The following is a 24031-nucleotide window of genomic DNA, read 5'->3' as shown; positions in this document are numbered from 1 at the left end:
AAAAAAAAAGAGAGCCATATCTGATGATTAGGAATTTGACACTTAGCAAATGATATTGTTTCTCAGGATATTGTCCCTCTGCCTTCCTTGTTAGCTCTCCTAGAGAGTTTCTTGAAATAAGGCAGTGGTGTAGCTACAGCATTAGCCTCTGATGGTGTTGACAACAGCGGTCCTACACATGAGCTGGTGGAGTGGAGGCTTCTGTGTGGGGTTGTAATGTCTAATCGTATGAGGCTCAGTCGGTTTAGCACGGCATGGGGGCACATTTTGTTTGGCTCTTTATTTCTTGGTTTGTGCCAGCTATTATCTTCTTGCTAGGGGACAAACTGTACTCCTGAGAGCTTAGATTGTAGGAATCAACAGCAAACGCTTAAAGGATGTTTTATAAAGAATGTAGCTGCTGGCTTTCGAATGGAAGAGGCAGGCTAGAACACCATGCTAATTGTTCTCTGCAATGATTTTCTTTAGTGGCTGTTTCATTACTGTCCTTAATTTGCCTATGAGAGATAACTTACACATTACTAATTGAGAACCTCACGCTACTTATTCACTCTGTGGATCCTGGGGAAGAAAATCAGGAGGCAAAGAATTCTGCTGATGAAAATGACCAAAGGCATTTTCTCTTTTGTTCTAGAAGCAAGTTTTAAACTTCAGTCCCAATAGTCAGCATGGGGCTGTTAGTCATAAGTGTCAGTCAATAGCTCGAGGATCATGAATGGGGATTACTACAAACTAATTCACATCTGGAGAGAAAATCTGAAGTATTTAGGCAGCAAACTCAGTTCTAAAATGTTATGTTACTTGATTTTATAAAGAAGAAAAACCACACATAGAGTTAGAAACAATAAATCAGGGTTAAGATGCTCTGAAATGGCACTGAACAACGTGCCCACGTTGAGACAATTCAAATTTAAGAGAATAGAAGAAAGAACAGATATTGCTGTGGCTTAAAATGTCACTGCTCAGGAGGCATGGAGGGAGCAGATTGGCTTTAGTTTCAAAGGCAAAATAGGGGGAACGATATATTGATGTTTTGCCAGACTCCGGAAGATTGTGTTGGCAAAATTCAAGAGTTTAACCTTATTGCTAAGAATGTGGGTGGTTTTATGAGACTTTTAGAAAACCACTCACTTCTGGATATGTGTGACTCATTGAGAAGTACCCCTCAGACTCCCTTTTTTTTTTTTTCCATTTGCTAAAAGTAATCTCCTATGTGCCAGTGTTCCTCAGGGTTTGAATGAAGGGTTTAAGCCACTACTAAATACTGTCCGAGGAGAGCAAATCTCTGCTTTTGATTAGAATTTTTAAAGATCCAGAGTCTCTCGTCTTTCTCATGTGGACCCTCTCTAGCCTGGTTCTGCCCCTCAAGACCACAACAATGGCCCTTTCTTCCTGGGTCACAGGGTGGAGATGCAGAGTGAGTATGAATGTTCAGAAGAAACAGGCTGGACTTAAGCACTAGTATGAACTACCGGCCAATGCAGGAGACGGAGAGACACAGGTTCCATCCCTGGGAAGATCTCCTGGAGGAGGAAATGGCAACCCACTCCAGTACTCTTGCCTAGAGAATCCTCATGAACAGAGGAGTCTGGCAGGCTACAGTCCATGGAGTCAGAGTAGGACACAACTGAAGCGACTTAGCATGCATGAAAGCTTAGTAGCTGTGTGACCTTGGGTTAGTTATTTAATCTTGCTCAGCCTCATCTGATTCTTTTATAAAAGGAGGATGAGAACCCCGACTCTGAACCATGGAAAACATTAACTAAGGCATTGCACTGAGGTTGTATTACTTAATAAGGACACTGTTAAAAGACTATAGTTGAAACCAGTTTGTATTTTACATCCTGGGAGCATCAAATCTAGGTCATTTATTTAGCACTTTGTAAAGAGGGATTATTACATGTCCTTTATGATTCTGGTGTGTTTTTTAAAAAATATTTGTTCAAAAATTCTTTACTATGGACCTACCAAATAGCATTATAAGAATCATTACAATACTATTAGTATTGTCATATGTCAGCTGTATTTCCTTAAAATTTCAATAGTTGAATCTTGAAGTTTTATAATATTTTATTACTTATATTCATTTGTATGAAATATTGATCCAAGATTTTTTTTTTCAAATCACCATCAAATGAACTGCATACATGGTAAAAATATTAAGAGGAGTGCCCTAAAATTTACAATTTACATGAGAAGCAAAACCTGAAATTTTTAAATTGAACATATTTTGGATGGTTAGAAAGAAATAATTGGGTTGCAGTATTCAAATCTTGGTCCAATTCTGGAAACCTCAAATTACTCCTGAAATATTTTGCTTCAACTTTGTGGTCGTTAGCCCAATTCTGTACCTGTGTGGAGAATGTTTTCCTGGAGAATACCTATGTGCCTAAGCTTCTCCTCCAGGCTCTTAGGGTTTACTATTTTTATCCAGTTAGTACTACTGGCCATTTAGGTGGACTCCAGGAGGAAGATCAGAGGGCCAAGCAGTTATAAAAGGCAGAGGATCACTGGAGTACTGGGGAATTAGACACCAAATAAAGGAGGTGAGATTTTTGCAGAGGAAGGAGTAGAGAAGGAAAGAAGATGAGAAAGGAAGCATAAAGAGAGTAAATACTGAAAAGCTTGCCTCTGTTTGGTAAAAATCTACTAATTTTATGAGGCGGTATTAAAGGTATTAAAATTACTATCTTATCCAAAGTTCGAAGAAAGGAAACAATTGACATTTACAGTCTAAATAGTGTTGGAATAAAGCGAGTATTTCCAAGTTAACAAGAGTATCATCATCACCATCAAGTAATAAAAACCTCTGAGGTCACAAACAGGGTAAGAATAAATACCTAGCAAGCACAGATAGAGGTGTGAAAGTCAAGTATATCTGGGTTTAAATCCTGCCTGTTATTTACTAGCTATGTGATTTGGGGTAAATTAGTTAATATTTCCTCATCTGCAATGAAAGGATATGAATACATATCTCATATATATTTAGAATAACTAAAGGACATAATTTTTGTAGTATTTGACACAGGGCATGCCATAAAATTGATATGAAGCATTAAAATATATTTCTAGGTGATGTTCTTAGGGTCATTAGTGATCTCCGGTTAATCAGTTAATTGAAGCACTTGCTTAAAGGATAGGTGATAATTGTTTTTTGACCTCAGAGTGCTGAATGAGACATTATGGTGGCAAATGAGCTCTTGTTTTGCCACAGAGTGTAGTGACAACACACTAATATGTCCAATACATTATCCTTTAATTAATAGCGAATGGCACAACAGTTTGTTTATATGGTCAATTAACTGAATGACCAGTTTTCAGGGATGTACTACACCGAGCTTAATCAAATAAAGCTTGGATTGATGGCCAACAGCTGTGACGCTGGCATAGTAAAATACCCTTCTTGAAGAGACACCTGTTAAAAGGACACCTTAGCATAACATCAAAATGCACTTGGGAATGTCAGAATCCTTTCTCTACAAAATAACATATTTTGGATGATTTTTTTGGCCAACTATATTTCTCAGATCTGCATTTGCTTCTTGAAATTATTTAAAAACTTAAAACAAGTTTTTCCTACAATGAGAAGGACTAACATTTGGCAAAGGACCTGAAGTAAAGTCTAGAAGACTTGCAAAATCAGTATTCTAGAGCATTCCTTAAGGTTCAAATGAGAAAATTCAGTTTGCACTTCTCTTCAGAGACCCTGACTGCAATATGTGCCTAGAAGATTAGTAAATGTTCTTACTTTGTCCAAATATTGATCCCTCATTTGTCTTAATCATGGTTTCTAAACATTTCAGTTAGTAGATACTCAGTAATTGAGCATCAATTCAGCCCAGAAGATAATGCTCTATATAACAGAAAAATGCAAAGCTTGGAAAGTTTCTTTACTTACAAGACATTCTTATTACTTATTTAAACTACTGTCCACACAAGGGGATGATTAGAAAATGGTGGTCTTTATGTACAGAATAACATCTGCTTGCTTGAACTTTTGCTACACCTTCATACTGTTATATTTAAAAGCATTCTCTATATTTTGAGGTTTCATCAAGTTTGATTTCCAGTTCTTTTCTATGTTTTCAGTCTAATAAATGGGTCGTTGGCTTGGAGGTCTGGAGTCTCTGGGCTTCTGTTTTTCTCCAATTGTCTTTCCAAACTCACTGGGCTTGTGTGCTTCTTTGCTCAGTCATGTCTGACTCTTTGTGACCCATGGACTGCAGCCCACCAGGCTCCTCTGTCCATGGGATTTTTCAGGCAAGAATACTGGAGTGGGTTGCCATTTCCTTCTCCAGGGGATCTAACCCACCCAGCGACAGAATGTGCATCTCCTGCGTCTCCTGCATTGCAGGGGGATTCTTTACCTGCTGAATCAGCAGGGAAGCCCCTTACCTGAGCTGTATACACTTTGATTGGAAAAAAAAAATCAAATAACAACAAATGACTTTCTCAATAAAGTAAGTATAAAGCACTTCAGCATTCTGAAAACATAAGACATCAACTCATAACACTAACAGCCAATTCCCTGAGTCAGGGCCGGGAAGCAAGTGCTCTGGGGGATCAGCGGAGAGGCATCCTCTGTGCACCGGTGGCAAGCCACCAGCCCCTGCCCCTCTCAGCCCCGGCCCCTTACGGAGCTGCGGCAGGGACCCCGGGCACCCTGGCAGGGGCCAGGCGCGAGGCTCCGGGGCTCCTGCCGCAGCCGCCCTGCTCTGATGTGGGACAGATTTCTAAGCAGCTGCCATAACTGCTTTGGAACCCGAATGAAATGGCAGCTGCCAAAGGCTGCGGGCCCCAGCTGAGCCGCTCTGCGCCTTTCACCACCCACATATGCTTTATTGGAGAAGAGAGTATTTGAGAGGTGCGGAGGGAGAGATTTTTCTTAGCTATGGCTTCAGAAGATGCATTTGGTGTTCCAGAGGTGGAGAGGACAGCTGCTCAGCAGAAAAAACGTTAAGAATAAAACTCCTAAGGGTCAGGGTAAATGAAGTTCCCAAAGTATGAAATACAAAGAAGATAAAATTGAGCTACTTGACACTTGAGCGATGCGTCGTCTGTCCATACACACAAAGGTCCAGTTAAGGTGAGCAAAGACGTTCGTGTTAGTTACGACAGGGCAGTCAGTTGCCAGAACAATCGTTACCCTCTAGTTCTCTCTACATGAACAGAATGCTCTCTCCCGTCGTGAAACAGACTCGGCTCCGGTTTGACGACAATTTTCCTCATTGTGCGCGCGCCTGTGGAGAGATGCACTTCCAGACGGCCCTTGTTCAGGAAGATCGCATAATAGACCTGCAACAGCAAATGGCTATTGAAGACGAAAGCAGTCTCATCTACGACTTAGCTTAGTTACCTGAAAGAACGGCAGATTCATCTGCTCTGAGAGCTTACCTGAGAAGTTAAGACTCAATATTTTCTTACAGAGTATTTAAAGCAGCTGGAAATAGCTTTACAATCACTTACCATTTTTGCTTGTTAGGTGATGTGGAAAGGGAGATAGTAAGAGAGCCATCTCTGCAAAGCAGATTTGCCATGCTGAAAGGAACAGCTGTGCTCGCATTGGGCTTCTAATTCACAAAACCCATCAGGAAACAAAGGGGGTTAATAAAACCCCTCTCCCTTGCATTCACAGATGGACAGCTAGCTTCTGGAAATCAGGTCTCACTCCCAACCTCAGGGCATTTGGAGTGTTAGATTTCAATTCCTTCTCCAGGCTGGTGGAATGGATTGCCATCACCAACACGTAACTTGCCCCCCACATTTAGAAAGAAGGCAGACAATTTTTCATCCACAAACACGATTGCTTTCTTCTTGCCACTGTTACTATAGCAACAGCGTGGTTTCTGAGATCAGTTTATGAACCCCAGGGAGCTTGAATGCAGTCCTCATCCCCAAAGCTGACACTCCTGTGTGCTCCTTTTCTAGTGGAGCACACGGCCACCTGCTACACTCCATCATTTGGTCCTCCGCCGGTCACCACAAGGAGGTGGAGATGGTTTCACTCAAACATCACAATGTCTCCAGTAGTTTACAAAATCAGCAGTGCTGCTGTGTGTCCAATGCAAAATGGCCCGAGGACCTGGATTAGTGTCGCCGTCCATCAGAAAGGGGCAACTGCCATCTAAGCACTCAAAGTTTTTTTTTTAGCTGATTGAGGTCTCAAACCCCGTTAGCAGAACATAATCACAAATGACCCTGTGGGTATCAAAACTGGTAGCTTTGAAAAATAAAGTATGTCATTTAACCAGTTTGATTCTATAAAAGAAATGAATTATTTAACATTGCTTCCTCTTTCAGACAGCAATAACAGTGAGATTTTAAAACAGATATCCATTAAAATGTTGAAGCATTAACATGTTATTTCTAATTTGTACTGTAGCACTTAATATTTTCTCATTTTAATTGTTTTAATGAAAAAGTTTTATTTTAAGAACTATCCTGACAACTGATGATCCAAGACTATTTATTTGGTTCTGATGAGGAGAAATCTGAAACTGAAAGGCAGTATTTAATTACTTGACTGTGGTCCAGGGCACAGATATCCTTTAGTGAAAATCTATCTCAGAATGTTTGATCTGGTCCTTTTATTATAATAATTGGCTTATTTGTAGCAGTGAGAAAATAATTTTTTTTTTTTTGGATTAAAAGGAAAAGACATTAGGAGAACGTTTATTTTTATTATACTTATTCTGTACTTGTTATGCACAATATAAAATGAGATAAAACACCACTTCTCCCTCTAATCTTCAAAACAAAATGTTTTCTGTTTTTTTCTTCCCAAAGAAATTCTTTTCTCCCTTAAGGTCATAGGTTGTCCTTTTACATTTTCTTCTAAACATTTTAAAGCTTTTTCCTTTCATACTTAAGACTTTAATTCATTGGGAATTAATTTTTCTGTTTAACATGAAATAGAAATTACTTCATTTTTTGGTTTTCCTAAATGGATAGTGAATTGCCCCAGAATCATTCACTTAAAGGTTCACTTTTTTCCTGATTATGTGCAATGCCCCCTACTGCCAAATGTCATTTCCATCTAAACTTGGCTCTCTTATGTTCCACTGACACAGTTATCCACCTATTAATACTGCACAACCATGATTCAAAACTGCTAGGACAGTCCTCCAACTTATTCTATTTCATAACTTTCTTGGACTTTTGATATAAATTTTCGAATTAATTTGTTCTGATTTACAAAAAGATAAGGTGGTATTTTCATTGAAGGCAAACCTACATATCATTTTATGGAGAATTGAACTATTTTTAACACGGAGTCTTTCCATTAACATAATGACTTATTAGGTAGTCTGTTATACATTTTCAATAAATTTTATAATTTTTCCAGTATAGGTCTTATGTTTTTTTGTTATATTTCTTGTTAAATTATATGTTTTTTCTTGTACTATATTTACTCATTCTTTTCTTATTGCATCAGCTAAGACCAGTATAGCAATAATATTTATCTTTTCTTGGGCTTGATTTTATAGGAAATGTTTATGCTTTCCTATCATCCTCTTTTTAATTTACTAAGTCTTTTGTTATTGTTATTTTTGATCAGGAATGGGTGTTTAATTTAGCTACAGGTGTTCTCTACATCTCTCAAGATGATTATATTATTTTCAGACTTTTTACTTTTTATCTGTAAAGAAACAGATAATGCAAGTTACTCATGGTTGTACATTTTTGGATTTTATGTCAGTACAGGTGAATGACATGAGGCACTGGCCCTCCACACAGTCAAAAATCAGAGCATAACTTACAGTTGGCCCTTCATTTACTCAGTTCCTCCATACCAGATATTCTGTATCCTCACTTTTAATCAACCTTGGACCTTTAATACTGTTGCATTTACTATTGAAGAAAAACTTCACATACAAGTGGACCTGTGTCATCAAACTCATATTTTCAATGGTCAATTGTATTTTGTTATTTTCTTTTTTTGGTGGTGGGGAGAAAATAATATTATTATATGCTATTATTAAATAGTGGTTTAAATTATTAAACTTTAAATGCTAAAAGTGATTTTAAAAATCCTATAATCACAAGCAATACAACCTGATTTACAGGGATGCATGCATATTTATAAAGAACATATTTATAATGTACTCTATGCTTTGGCCATGGTAGACTAGGTAATTCCTAAGAATCCTTTCACTGAGAAAAACTAGACTAAATGGAAAAAAATGTGTTATCTTTGAAAGTATGATTGAAAGTATTGGAGGAATATCCATGCAGTAAAAGACTTATGGTGCCTAGATGTGGACACTTAAGAGATGGCTTTAATAGAACTGAATGGCTAGAGGGTATGAAAACAGACATTCACAAAGCAGACTCTGTGTAGGCTTTATTTTGATGTCACTATTGTGCATGCCTGCGCTGGTTGCGTTCTTTTTGTCTTCTCCTACCCAGGTCCATTCTTTGCTTTCTTCGTGTCCAGAGAAGGTGGAGCAGTTAGGCGCCAACAGACTGCATCATTAGCTAGTGAAACTGATCCAAAGGGAATTTAAATTTAAGGGTCCCCTTGGATATCTACAGAGTTAGTAGGAAACTGGACTTACAAGAGAATACTAATACAATTTGAATATATTTTAAGCTTTCTCTCTTTGTATGTTCAAACTCATATGATATATGGATGTAAATACAAGTGCACCTACACCTAGAATTGACCAACAGAAAAATCCTTGGGGAGATAATTGTCCTAAGAAGATGATAATAGAAATAAATGATACAAATTAAAAAAAATACAAAGACAATTTATAAATCCTAAATACCTCTCCTGAGTCTCTTTGTAAAATAATTGTTTATGTAAGCATTAGGGAAAATGCATTATTAATTAGTTATTGTATTTTTTATTAATTATTATTTTTATTGTATTAATTAGGTGTTGTAATTACCTGTCCAGTTTGCCGTCGTTTTCTCCTAGGTGGAATGGGTGTCCCTCCACTTCCCAAGAGAATGATCCCAGACTCATTCTTGGTGCTGAAGGACAGATTGATTTCTGTTCCAACATCAATAGGCACAGGAGACAGCTCTATAAAACCAGGTTTGGGGAAGCTAACCGTGTAAACGTTCTTCAGTAAAAGGAAAGAAGGGAAGAAAGATTAGAAATGAATGAACACTTAGTTTCTCCATCTCACTCACCCTCTCAATGCGCTCAAAGTTACTATGAAACATATTGTCATGCACAACAACTCAGAATGCATGAAAACTCAGTTACGCTTAACAGCAACTTAAGAAATATTATTCCAAACTGTAACATTGAATTTCCTGAACAGTTTAAGTTAAAATAAAACTTTGGGGTTCTGCTTTTATTCTAAAACTTTTGATTTGAAATATAAAAGACTATTACTGATTATCACTAATAGGTAACATTTTCTTCTGATTTAAATCTATCTTGCTAAATCTTCCTTGAAAACACTCTCATTGATCCCTTGAATCCTTTTACCAATTAATTGCTTATGTTTTATAGCTGAGTCTGACCGTAGTCTCTGTCTGCATTCTTTCTCAGTGATGAGTCCAGGGTAAAGATGTTCATTGCTACTAAATAAAGACACTCTGGAGGAATTTTTTAAAAATCAGATACAATTTAGATTTTAAAAATAAACCAAATATTTCATAGTTTAATTTTCTTAAAATGAAAACAGTATCAGTCTTTGCTGATAAAATTGAAACAGTAACATTGGAGACAGCAACAAAGTACAAAAGCTAAGAGTGTAAAAATCACTCCCATCCCAAAGCTGTGTAGAGCATAACTTTCTATCTATATAATCCATTCATTCGTGTATTCATGCAGCCATGCAGTCATTCACTTGTTTTATTTTTTACAACCTTGCCCCTTTCCTCTCTCCTCCTCTCTATATTCATACTGAATCATGACAGGTACGTTCATTTGTAACTTCTTTTTTCTCACTTTATATGTGGGGGATATCTCTGTCAGAAAATTTAGATTTCAATCTCACTTTTAGTAGCAGGTCATTCCATTGTAGGAATGTGCAAGGATTTATTTAAGCAACCCCCTGTAGTTGGGCATTTAGTGCTTAAAATGTTCATTTGAAAAGTCCTGGATTTTGCTGGAGTGAAAACAAGGAATCTTTTAATGCAGGCTATTTTCCCCAGCAGTGTTCCAGGCCAAGTTAAGTGACATAAATGTTATAAAATGTATAATCTGTTTTTGATTCCAATTTTCAAATCATAGAGTCTTGGATAGTTCAAATAAAACTACTGTGCAGACTTTTCAATATTTATCAAATATTTCAATTTCTGCTTCATATTTTAGTTGCAAATAATTCCTGATTACTGAAAAGTACCTTTACAGAACCATCATTTCCACGTATACAGGCTATTCATTTTCTGGACAGTTTTCCATTCTCATGTATATACCTTTTGCATGTGGATGAGAGTCAGGCTTTGGAAGATTAAAACTCCGAGCAAAAAGAGGTCAATATGGATTCTTAGGGATTAAATTCTGTACATACTTTCCTTTTTCCTGTCCCCAAGCTTCTCAGGGTGGGTGTCTATGGCTATTTGCAGGTCAGAAACTGTAACTAGGCACAATGAAGACCCCAAAAGTTCTGTTCCAGTCTTTAAACCTCATAGCTCAGTGGTGATTTTCTCTTTTTTTCCCAAATCCCTTTGTCTCCCATCACAATGCCTTAAAATAATTTTAACTGGAGGAAGCAGCTAAAATGAATAGTTGGGTCATATCAGGATAATTAACGATTTATAAGTATGATTACCATTTTATTTTTATTTGTTTTTATAAAATTTCCTATTTATTTATTTATTTTTGGCTGCTCTGGGTCTTTGTTGCTGCGTGCACACTTTCTCTAGCTGCAGTGAGCTGGGGCTGCGCTCGAGTTGCCGTGTGTGGGCTTCTCATCGTAGTGGCTTCTCTTGCTGTGGAGCATGTGCTCTAGGGCACAGGTTCAGCAGTTGTGTTGCTTATTCTCTGAAGCATGTGGGGCCTTCCTGGACCAGGGATGGAACCTATGTTCCCTGCACTGGCAGGCAGACTCTTAAACACTGAACCACCATGGATGTCTGGCATTTTCTTTTTAAAAACAAACTCATTACTTTTAGAATTCCAGATGGTGATTGCAGTGATGAAATTAAAAGATGCTTGCTCCTTGGAGGAAAAGCTATGATCAACCTAGACAGCATATTAAGAAGCAGAGACATTACTTTGTCAACAAAGGTCCATCTAGTCAAAGCTATGGTTTTTCCAGTAGTCATGTATGGATGTGAGAATTGGAGTATAAAGAAAGCTGAGCGCAGAAGAATTGATGCTTTTGAACTGTGGTGTTGGGGAAGACTCTTGAGAGTCGCTTGGACTGCAAGGAGATCCAACCAGTCCATCCTAAAGGAGATCAGTCCTGGGTGTTCATTGGAAGGACTGATGCTGAAGCTGAAACTCCAATACTTTGGTCACCTGATGCGAAAAAATGACTCATTTGAAAAGACCCTGGTGCTGGGAAAGATTGAAGGCAGGAGAAGAAGGGGACGACAGATGAGATGGTTGGATGGCATCACCAACTCGATGGACATGAGTTTGAGCAAGCTCTGGTAGTTGGTGATGGACAGGGAAGCCTGGTGTGCTGCAGTCCATGGGGTTGCAAAGAATCAGACATGACTGAGTGACTGAACTGAATTGAAAAATTTACTAATATTCGATGATGATTCTTATCAGATTTTATTGGGTTAATCAATAAGTTTGCTCAGGTTTTTCTGTAACACCTTATGGAAAAGGTGGACTTCCCTGGTGGCTCAGATGGTAAAGTGTCTGCCTACAATGCGGGAGACCCAGGTTCAAACCCTGGGTCAGGAAGATCTCCTGGAGAAGGAAATGGTAACCCACTCCAGTATTCTTGCCTGGAAAATCCCAAGGATGGAGGAGCCTGGTAGGCTACAGTCCATGGAGTCGCAGAGAGCTGGACACGACTTCACTTTCACTTTCATTTTATGGAAAAACCTAAACAAAATTTCTGGCCAACCAACATGAGAGAAAAGCTGTGACTTGTGTTTCTCTCTCTTATGGGTTAGTGCCTATTGAAGAGTCGATGCAGAATAGTCAAGTGGAATCAGGGGCTGCTAGGCTGCTGCGGCAATAAAGAAAAGATACTGAAGATATTGATAACAGGGGACTTTGCAGTCCCATCAAAGCCAAGTCTTTGCAGATAGCTCCCGCTACATGCCATTTTCAAAGAAAAGGTGGCTTGACTTCTAAGCTGTGGACAAGTTGTTAAATACCAATGATCATGGTATAAATTATTACTTGTTATTTGAGTAAACTAACAGATTCCAGAAAAAAAAATTAAGATTGATAATAAAGCTATATACAAGACAGGAAGATAAACTAAATCTAATACAGATGACATGATAATGAGGAAAAGACAAAAGTAGTGCTGGAAAGGAAGAAAGAACCAGAAAAGAGATTAATATTAAGAAGTACATACTATGAAGTGCTGTCCATGTGGAAAGGAGTTTGGAATCTTTTATAATACTGTTTTCCTAAGTTTAGTTGATCATGATAATTTTTAGAAGTACTTCAATCTTGCTTTATCATTTATGCAGAGCTAAGGCTAGGGTTCCCTGGTGGCTCAGACGGTAAAGCGTCTGCTACAATGCAGGAGACCTGGGTTCAATCCCTGGGTTGGGAAGATGCCCTGGAGAAGGAAATGGCAACTCACTGCAGTATTCTTGCCTGGAAAATCCCATGGACAGAGGAGCCTGGTGGGCTATAGTCCATGAGGTCGCAAAGAGTCGGGCATGACTGAGCAACTTCACTTTCACTTTCAAGGCTAGGGTTGGGGCTTCCTGGTGGCTCAGTGGTAAATAATCTGCCTGCCAGCACTGTTTACAATAGCCAGGACATGGAAGTGACCTAGATGTCCATCGGCAGAACAGATAAGAGAGCTGTGGTACATATACACAATGGAATATTACTCAGCTATTAAAAAGAATCCATTTGAATCAGTTCTAATGAGGTGGATGAAACTGGAGCCTATTATACAGAGTGAAGTAAGTCAGAAAGAAAAACAGCAACACAGTATATTAACGCATATATACGGAATTTAGAAAGATGGTAATGATGACCCTATATGTGAGACAGCAAAAGAGACAGAGATATAAAGAACAGACTTTTGGACTCTATGGGAGAAGGCGAGGGTGGGATGATCTGAGAGAATAGCACTGAAACATGCATACTATCAAGTGTGAAACAGATCACCAGCCCAGGTTGGATGCACGAGACAAGTGCTCGGGGCTGGTGCACTGGGAAGACCTAGAGGGATGGGATGGGGAGGGAGGTGGGAGGGGGGTTCAGGATGGGGAACACATGTACACCCATGGCTGATTCATGTCAATGTATGACAAAAAACCACCACAATATTGTAAAGTAATTAGCTTCCAATTAAGATAAATAAATTAAAAAAAAGAATCTGCCTGCCAGTGCAGGAGATGCAGGAGATATGGGTTCAATTCTTGGGTCAGGAAGATCCTCTGGAGTAAGAAATGTCAGCCCACTCCAGTATTCTTGCCTGGGAAATTCCACGACAGAGGACCCTGTTGGGTTACAGTTCAAGGGGTCGCAAAAGAGCTGGACACGACTTAGCGACTAAAGAACAGCAAGACTAGGGTCAGTAGGAATTTAAAACAGATTAACAAGGACTGGTCCCTGTAATAGACCCAAACTAAATAAGTGAAATCTGATATGAAGGTATTTAGGAAGCCATTAAGAAGAGACCAACCTCCAGTGAACATCCTTTGGTAACACCAACATAATCAGGGCTGCTAAGTATATTATACGGAGTTCTTGAAATTTCAATATCTTTGAGGCAACCAGAATATTTCTTCACATTTACTTCTGGCCTATTGAAAAGTTAAATGGAAAACAAAAGCAATATCGTTAGGACAGTGGCAGTATAGTGTCTGTGACAATCGGATGCAAGCCATATGGAGCAAACGGATGCACAGGCAGGCGTATGTCTCTCAAACTGCACAGGGGCACATATGGACCCAGAAAACTGTGTTCCATGAGCTACTGGTTGGATAGGTGGATATTAGCACCAACTTGCACAAGGAGTCTTTATGTAGCTCTTCTTTCTCTCCTTTTAAAAAATAACCTCAACTATTGCATCTCAATACAAGGTATAGAAATTAACTGACTTCTTTGGAAGTGCTTCATATGCATAATGAAATGTATTTGTTTTTTTTCCACCCAAGAGCAGATACTTGTACCGGACAGCATAATCACACTATATAACAAAAAAATATTAAATAAAATCTTGCTCAAAATTTAAAAATCTGGAAACATTTATTTTGAAAAGACAATATTTCTGCCATTGAGACTTTTTTTTGAGGGGTTAGCTGAGAATAAGATAATGTCATATTTCTCTTTAAAAATTTTAAGTCAAATAAAACCTGAGAAATATTCTTTTGGATTACAGTTTCAAAAAAGATACTTTAAGTTTACAAATTGACCCTAAAGTATTTATTCTGTATTGGAGCAGTAACAAAATAAAGCAACCAAAGGACAAAACATACATTTAATTTTTCCAATAAAGTTGAAAATGGCTTCAACATCCAAAAGACACTTGAATATTTACTTTTTGCTTACTACTTCTTAAAAAAGTATAAACATGCTGGCATGCAGTAAGTGCTTGATAAGCACAAGCTAACAGGATGTTAACGGTGATACTTTTTTCATCCATAGCAGCATTGTCCAGTAGAACTTTCTGTGACGGTAGAAATATTCTTTCCTGCACTGTCCAAATCAGTAATGAGTAGTCATATATGGCTGCTGACACTTGAAAAGTAGCTTGTGCCAATGAGAAACTGGATTTTTATTGCTATTTAATTTTATTTTCTTTTCTTTTTTTGGCGACACTGCATGGCATATAGGATCTTAGTTCCCCAGTTAGGGATCAAACTCACGCCCCCTGAGGTGTGAGTGTATAATTTTAAACACTGGACAGCCAGGGAAATACCATTTTTTAAAAAGAAATTTCTTTAATTTAAAGCTAAACAGCCAGTGTGGCTAGTGGCTACCATATTGAATGATGCAGGTCAACAGAAAGAGAAAAAATAATACTTTTTTTTTAAATGTTAATAAGCAACTCTAAGGGCCTTCCCAGTGGCTCAGTGGTAAAGAATCCACCTGCAATGCAGAAGCTTCAGGAGACGCAGGTTTGATCCCTGGGTGGGGAAGATCCCGTGGAGGAGGGCATGACAACCCACTCCAGTATTCTTGCCTGGAGAATCCATGGACAAGGAGCCTGGTGGACGACAGTCCACAGGGTCATAAAGAGTTGGACATGACTGAAGTGACTTAGCGCGCACACAAGCAAGCAACTCTAAAACGTGTCCAATCAATACCAAGGTATTATACTTGGTTGGATAATGATTAACTCTCTCCTCACTGTCCCATGGGGGCAGGATTCCTTTTTTGCCTTAATAAAAAACACATGGCATTAGGACAAACAGGGAGGCCAGCAGTCAGACGCCTGGCAGTGTGCATCCGGGGATTTATCTGCTGTTTCTTCCTCTCTGGGACTGTTTTATTTTCTTTGATCATTTCCACTTGTTCCCAAGGTCTTCCCTTCTGTTCGGTCAGCTGGTTATTACAAAAACATGCCCGCTGGACAGTGAGAATCTTGCTTATATATCCTTCCTGTGTAAAGGAAGCCAGTGAACTTCATTCTCAACATTCATTTGCTTCCATGTTTGTTGAGAGGAGGTCTGATTTATCACAAGTTTCTCAGAGGTCTTATCAATAAAATAAATCACTCCTACAAGTTACACACTTCATTGTTTCAGGGAAATACAAAGAACTATTTCAAAACACAACGATTCAGCAAGCTCGACATTATGAAAATCACAGGGGATAAGTAATCACATATGGTGATCAGACTCCTAATGGTAACCACAGGCCTCTGTTTCCTCTGTTTGCCTCAGAGGCAAAATTACAAAGCTACACAGTGTCATTCCAGAGCCTTATTAGCATATACTTTCATTGAAAGCCAGCCTTTGCCTTTTAGCCATCTCAGCAAACAGCACTTGACTGGTCCGTGATGAAACAACTTATTTTTTTTCCACACTTTCAGTTCTACATAGTCTAGTTTCTGGTATTAAAAATCTAGCCTTTGCTTTGAAAATTTCTTTGATCAGCTCAGCTTCACTATGTCCTTTTGGGAAATTTGGCACTGTTAGGTTTTGAAATACCAAAACAGTCAGCTGTAACTCTAGCCAGACTGCGCCAGCCTTGCACACATCTCTGGTGTTTGATCAGCCACTTACAAGGGGCCTGATGCTTAAAACTTCCAGGCTAATACTGCCCGCCTGCAAATCGGAATTGAGATGCTCCTGAGTAGCTAGGATGACTGTCTGCAAACTTTCTCATCATTAATGCAAACATTTGTTTTACATACAGTATTTCTAGAGGCTCCTTTTATCTGACTCCATAAATTCTAAATAAACAAGGCAATAAAGAAGCAGCTTTGCCAAGAGGTGCAAGGGCCGTGTAAACATGTGCATCTTTGCAGGCTTGCAAAAAGCAATCTAAGCATTTGGGGGCACAGTTGCTTATTCAGCAGATAGTACAGTACCTGGGAGAGCAGAGTCTGAGGTTCAGCCCAGAAGATCACTTTGTTCCCCAGAACTAGATTTGTGCCCATAAACCTGACCCGCTGCCCTTGGCCTGCGCTGCTGCAAGTGTGCGCTAGAGGGCACTGTGCGTGGGCTGTTGAACAAATAAGCAGAGCAAATTCATCATCACGGCTGGTGAAACACGTCAAACTGCAGCTCTGTGATGGTGGGTAAGCAGCAGCATTTTTGTAAGCAAAGGGCAGCATGAGAATCATCTCAGAATGCATCACTTGCTGGTGAAATGTACTATGAATAAAGCTGGAGAGGAGTCACTCTGCTTCTGCATCACCGCTTTATCTAAGAAGCCACACTGACCCAACCCATGCACTTGAAAAAGGCATGCATAAATTTAAATTTTACCTTGCTTTCATACTAGGTCAAAGGAAAGAGAAAAAAATGATTTACTTATAATTGCATTTTCATTTAGTAAAACAATAAACTATAATCATAAATCTTTTAAAACAAAAAGCATTTCACAGAGATCTACAAAGGAAAGTAAAATACCACAAGAAAGGAACACAGGCATACACCCTTGACTGTAAAGAAAATAGAATCCAGTGGTGACCATCTCCCACACCATTCTCTTAGAAAATTTTTATTTTGGAATTGAATTTAAAGCATTCATGTTTATCATTTTTATGAATGGAAAATGAACAAATGTTCCCGTGCTGTAATATTCATGAGTAGCTTATAAGGAGAGCTTATTGCCTCTTTGAACTTAGCTTGAACTTAATACATATAAAATAATTCATGTCCATCACATCTTTTGCACTTTATCATATGAAGATCTTGCCTGTGGGCAAATCACAGCTACAAATGCATGGCTCCTTGAACAGTCACAAATATATGTCTCACAAATAAATGTCTAAAGATTGTTTTGAAATAATGTGTCATACCATAGTAATATTATAATTATGAAATGCTATACTGTGGAAGTAAAAAAACATTGTGGCAAGAAAGACTCACTAGGTATATAGTCTGCAAACTATTTAATAATACATAAACCCATCTCAGTTAAGTTAACATATACGCTTTTGTGGATAATTCCTAAAAATCACTTTATGGTAATTAAAACTACATTACCACCAGAATAGATGAAGCGATCTTTGGATAGCCTGATTTTGGCTACATTTAATTCACTCATAGAGAATTTAGTTAGTAATCTGGCAAAGTAAATCTTAGACTTGAACAATTTGCTAGATCCCCAGTATTTAAATAGTATCTGGAACATAGTAGATGGTTATCAAACACCTGTTGAATGAATAAACGGATTCTGGAGTAATAACTATGCCACTATTCAAATACATTTGATCTGCAATAATTTTTCTGACCAGACATTTAAAATATATATTCCTAACACAAGTACAATATCATGTGGATGAATGCAGAGCCAGTTTATCTGCATTAAACTTATCAAATTATACACCTGATAAACTGAACAGGTGTCTGGTTTATGAATTTAGATACAGAAAGAAACACAAACCTCAGTTTGCATGCTCAATATCATAAATGAGACTGAAGTTCCACTGCTTGTTTGAGAAATATGAGAAGAACTGACCATCAACCTTTTCAGTTATTCTGAGACCATTCCAATTGTAATGTGTCTTTTTAGTATAGAAACACCTACGCAGGACTTTTGTAATCATGAAAACTAGCAAACTAAACAAAATAAAACTTAAAAATATGGTGGTCTACAGTTATAGTAAACTGTTATGGTTTGGCCAAATCAATTCATCCCATCCAAATCAGATTCAATTAACTTTTATTGAGCACCAAGTACTCTATAACTTTTATTTCTTATAGGCTGTTTTGTAACAAGCAGGAGATCAATGAAATATCACATGAAATATTTTCTGACACTTTTAAATTACTTTTATTTTGGAATTAATTAAACTATTAAACTAAATATATCCCCCCATCCTATTATCTAAAAAATATATGTGAAGTTTTGAAAAATATCGACATGGGCAAGAACAACTAACACTGCTTAGCATCAAGTACATGGGAACGTCCCATTACACTATTATCATGCTCGTGCTTGGCCATAAAGTAGGTTACACTCACAGTGTCCTGGAACACTGCCTAGTTTTCAGAACACTCGGCAGAGTCAGTGCACCATTATCTCTGGTGAATGTACGCAGAAAGGCAATTACATTCAACTCCAGTTTCCACCTTTAATAACTTTATAATTCTTTTTATCTGGACTGGAAAGGTAACAGTGATTCCCCTCCACCTCTTCAATAAAGATATCCAATTAATCTCTGGTTTTTAAAATCCTGGTATTATTTTAACATGTAGTACAATTTTTTAGATTAGGCCTTTTCTGCAACTAAAGGTTATATGATATTCCTGTTATAATTAAACTTCAGAACTCTAGTGAGCATAGTGACCATTTAATTAAAACTTAATCCTTAGCCTTAAATATACATCAAATTACCTCAAGTTTCTCAGTGTTGGCAGACCACCAAAATATATTTTGTCATCTGCTTTCAAGTCAAGACCAAAGTTGTTTCCCGGAGATGAAGTTGCTATGTTCTCCTCCTGGTTAGTATCAATATCTACAATTGATATGTTGGCTGCAAAGGAAGGAGAAAGTTTCACATTTTATTTGAGCAATACCAACCACATCTATATCATTTCTGCTTCTTCAAGATACTTTTACTTTAATTCTCAAATTAACAGTGTAACTATATACAGCTTTTTAATAATTGCAGAAACTACAACATCAATAAAATACATTGTTATACGATCCACAAAGAACGCATGAAAATAGTGGCCTGAACAGAAACCAGTCAAGATAAAATAAAAATGTTTAGATGGACAACAGAGAACTCATTGACACAGCTTTCCATAATACAAGTAGTTAGAAAATAAAAATAATTAACTAATGATAGGATAAATATCTAACTAGAAATCAGACTATGAATTAGAAATAAACAAAATTTGTGATTCTGTCTGTACATTTCAGTATCCACAGAAGTACTGGAGCTGAGGCTCACCCCTAGAGGAATGAGGATGACGTGATTGTGCCTGGAAGTGGAGAGATGGGAATGTTTGATTTTGCAAGATAATAGGATCCACATCCATTGTTAAGTTATATTTTAGATGGAGGATGCTGAGAGTTTCAAGAGAGGTACAGTTTTCATTGCTTACTGCTTTTCTCTCAGGTCTCTAAATATATTCCCAATATGATGAGGATAAGAATTTAGAAATAGAAAGGAAAAAGGAAAAAAGAGAGACCCTTTTCTGTTTAAACTGCTTTCTTCAGAGAGCAGATGAGAACACTTTATCTCACTGATTCTTACCCTCTTCATTCTTAAGAGTCAGGCTAGGTTCTCTCTGAATTATGTGCTATCGCACCATAATATTTGCCTAGGCCCAACCTTTAACTGCTTCATATATTTTGAATCCTTGATGCATATTGAGGCATCAGTTCATTAACAAGACAAATTTGGCCTCTAAATCTTTCCTGGATATAACATCTGAATTAGCAAGGGTCTAAAAATGGCCACTCGAACCAATGAGTTTTAAGGGCATTTCGAAGTGTTTATTTTTGGCGCATTAGTTTCTTGGATATTGCTGGATCAAATAAATATGACAAACACTAGGTTAAGCAAATTTAAACACAGATCTTAATTTTATGGTTGCTCAGATCTTGCAACACACTAATATGAAAAGTAATGCTTCAAAAAAGGGACATAGAACAAGCAGTATTTCTCGTTTGTTTGATCTTGAAATATTATTATTTTCTCCCAACTCACCATTTTTTAGCAGAGTGTTCTTTGAAAAATAAAGAGAAATATCAAACTCCAAAATTCCATTGTAATCTGTAGCTCTTCCATTTCAAAAGGAAGTATCCTCAGTAAAACCAAACATAACTACCTTAAAAAATATCCAAAATAAAATACCCAAACCTATTAACGCCTCAGATCCTCAAAGAAGAACTTTACAAAGATAAACAAAAAAAATTACTTCAAAAATAACTGCCTAATTAAAAACTATTAAGCAAGTTAAGATTTAAAAAAGTTAATTACTTTCCAGCACATATCAATTTCATACTCACATATCTTTTTGACCAGACTGGCAGCTAAAATAAAAAAGATTTATAAAAATGTTTTCAAAACTTTTTCATACATATCCTTTTTTTTAAAAAATCCAGATCAGGAAATAAGTTTTCACATAGGGCTGTTGACTGGAATGTGAAAATAGGCTTTTTTCTATAGACCTGGTATACATTTTAATAATGTCTGTGAAAATGAGATGTTGTCTGTCTATCATAGGCAAGCCAGTGACTGGAGGTAGTTTTCCTCCTTATCCCTGAGTGAATATATGCATTTTTAGAAATCATTCTAAGAAAAACTGATTAAAAAGTAGAAACACAATTGAAGTGAAACTCACTGGCCCACTGAAGTATTAGCTTTGGTATTGAGACGAAGGATGGCATATTTTTACTGATTTAAGGAAAGGGTTCTACTCTGGCCTTCATGAGTGACAGATGTGGAGCGGGTTCTGTTATGGAATGCTAACACTTGCTTTTATTCCTTGCCCTATTTCTTTCCCTTACAGAACAGCAATTAACATAAAATTTTAGAGTTGATGAGTTCAGACATCATTTATGGGTAAACAGGGAATTAAGGGTTTTATTCAATACTAGACACAGAGTAGGAGCTTAACAAGTATTTTCTAATCAATACTGAGTCGTTATAAAGGAATCGTTTTCACTTTGGCAGGTCTTTTCTTCTCTTAGTCCACTGAAAAGCTAAGTGATCAATTTTGCGTCCATATCAATGCACTTGGGGGGACATGGGGCACCTCTATTAGTGGCTGTGGTTCTACTAACTGACTCAGAAGGTGGGAGTGCTTCCTGAAAAAGACAGTTTGAACTTCACAAGGGACAGTGCTTTTACAAACTAGCTGAGAATAACTTGTGTAAAACAAATAATCAGGTATCTGAAAAGGAGCAATAGCCTTACTTGAATTCCTATCTCACTACTCCATGGATTCTGACCTTGCTAAAACCCACAGTGTCCTCTCTACATCCAAACCCTACGGGGTCCTTTGGTCCTTCAGTTCAGTTCAGTTCAGTCCCTCAGTCGTGTCTGACTCTTTGCGACCCCATGAACCGCAGCACGCCAGGCCTCCCTGTCCATCACCAACTCCCGGAGTTTACTCAAACTCATGCCCATCGAGTCGGTGATGCCATCCGGCTGTCTCATCCTCTGTCATCCCCTTCTCTTCCTGCCCCCAATCCCTCACAGTATCAGGGTGTTTTCCAGTGAGTCAACTCTTTGCATGAGGTGGCCAAAGTATTGGAGTTTCAGCTTCAGCATCAGTCCTTCCAATGAACACCCAGGACTGATGTCCTTTAGGAAGGACTGGTTGGATCTCCTTGCAGTCCAAGGGACTCTCAAGAGTCTTCTCCAACACCACAGTTCAAAAGCATCAATTCTTCGGCACTCAGCTTTCTTCACAGTCCAACTCTCACATCCATACATGACCACTAGAAAAACCATAGCCTTGACCAGACGGACCTTTGTTGGCAAAGTAATGTCTCTGCTTTTTAATATGCTATCTAGGTTGGTCATAACTTTCCTTCCAAGGAGTAAGAATCTTTTTAATTTCATGGCTGCAATCACCATCTGCAGTGATTTTGGAGCCCCCAAAATAAAGTCTGCCACTGTTTCCACTGTTTCCCCATCTATTTCCCATGAAGTGATGGGACCAGATGCCATGATCTTAGTTTTCTGAATGTTAAGCTTTAAGCCAACTTTTTCACTCTCCTCTTTAACTTTCATCAAGAGGCTTTTTCGTTCCTCTCCACTTTCTGCCATAAGGGTGGTGTCATCTTTATATCCTTTGGTCCTTACCTTAATCCAAATCTGTGCAGTATGTGAGGTTAAATTTTCCATCCTTCTAGAAGTTACCTCCTTTGACTTCCATAATACCAACTTCTCCAGCTTCTCTTGCCTTTCCAACCTCATTCTCAGTCTCCTTCCCTGGGACCCTATTTTTCTGAACACTTCTGAAATGTTGATGGTCACCAGAATGCTTTCATTTGGCTGTTTGTCAGGTTTCAGCTATCTGAGTAGCCTCAAGTTTATATCTACTTACTATACATTGACCACTCAGAAATATACATGCCTGGACCTGATTTCTGCCTAAAAAAATCCACATTCAGCAGGTGATTCATTATATACCACCCCAACTGATATTCTGAATTAAAATGGTTATCTTTTTCCTCCCAGATTTGTATTATTTATTTTATCTGGTAGCACTAAGACCCCTATCCAATCTCCTAATCAGTCATTTTTTCTCTTCACCATTCTGTATCTTACCCATCAACAGCCCTACTAATTTCATCTCCTAAATAACTCTATTATCTGTCCTTTAAGCAATTAGTTACTTTATTTTTCAATGTGTTGCATGGCTTTATGAGCTTCCCTGGTGGCTCAGTAGTAAAGAATCCACCTGCCAATGAAGGAGAAGCAGGAGATGTGGATTCGATCCCTGGGTCAGGAAGATGCCCTGGAGAAGGAAATGGAAACCCACTCTACCATTCTTGCCTAGAATATCCCAAGGATGGAGGAGCCTGGGGGCTATAGTCCGGGGATGGCAAAGCGTCAAACACGACTGAGTGGCTGAGCAGACATGCCTTAGGAACTCAGCTCCCTGACCTGGGGCTGAGCCCAATAGCAGCGAAAGTCTGGAACCCTAACTATCAGGCCCCCAGGGAACTCACTCTGTCCTGTTTTAAAATACTTTTATCAACGTCAAACTGACACGGTATAATTTGTCCATGTTTAAAATGTACAATTTGACAAGTTTTGAGATCTCTATACATTCATGAAATGATCACAGTCAAAAACTTGAGCATGTCAATCACTCCAATAGTTTCCTTAAGACTCTTTGTCATCCTTCCTTCCATTGTCCCTCCCAATGAAACCCTATCCACAAATATCCTCTAGCTGCTTACTGTAGCTATATGTTAGTCTGTGTTTTCTATGTAATTTTTACATAAATGTACTTTTTTGTCTGACTTCTTTTACTCAGAAAAATTATTTTGCTATTAATCTATTTTGTGTGCATATTAATAGCTCATTATTTTCTTTTACCACTAAACAATATTCCATTGTATAGATATACAACAACTTGTATATCCATTCAACTGCTGATGAATGTTTGCACTGTTTTTTGTTTTTTTGAGTATCACAAATAAAGGTGCTATAAATTTTCTGGTCCAAGTCTCTCTATGGATATATACTTTCACAAATCTTGGGTGAATACTTAGGAGTGGAATGGTTGCTTCATATGACATGTCTATATTAAACCTTTTAAGAAACTGCCAACCTGTTTTCCAATGTGGCTGTACCATTTTTACATCCTTGTCAGC

General features: G+C 38.0%; 1 protein-coding gene across 7 annotated transcripts in view; it reads right to left on the bottom strand.

Moving 5' to 3' along the window:
- Positions 1–24031, bottom strand: part of LAMA2 (laminin subunit alpha 2) — a 648848-nt gene that overhangs the window by 27777 nt on the left and 597040 nt on the right. For 4 of the 7 annotated variants that reach the window (XM_043888304.1, XM_043888300.1, XM_043888298.1 and 1 more), the window contains 5 exons: positions 19079–19217; positions 17002–17013; positions 13746–13866; positions 8895–9071; positions 5147–5295 (listed from right to left, as the gene is read on the bottom strand). In XM_043888304.1, the coding sequence (XP_043744239.1) occupies positions 5147–5295; positions 8895–9071; positions 13746–13866; positions 17002–17013; positions 19079–19217 (598 nt within the window). The remainder of the gene's footprint in view (positions 1–5146; positions 5296–8894; positions 9072–13745; positions 13867–17001; positions 17014–19078; positions 19218–24031) is intronic. The other 3 variants (XM_043888305.1, XM_043888299.1, XM_043888302.1) reach the window with 1 other exon arrangement.

The sequence above is a fragment of the Cervus elaphus genome, chromosome 26 (genome assembly GCF_910594005.1).
Source record: "Cervus elaphus chromosome 26, mCerEla1.1, whole genome shotgun sequence".
Classification (NCBI taxonomy): Eukaryota; Metazoa; Chordata; class Mammalia; order Artiodactyla; family Cervidae; genus Cervus; species Cervus elaphus.
This window is presented reverse-complemented; position numbering and strand designations above follow the sequence as displayed.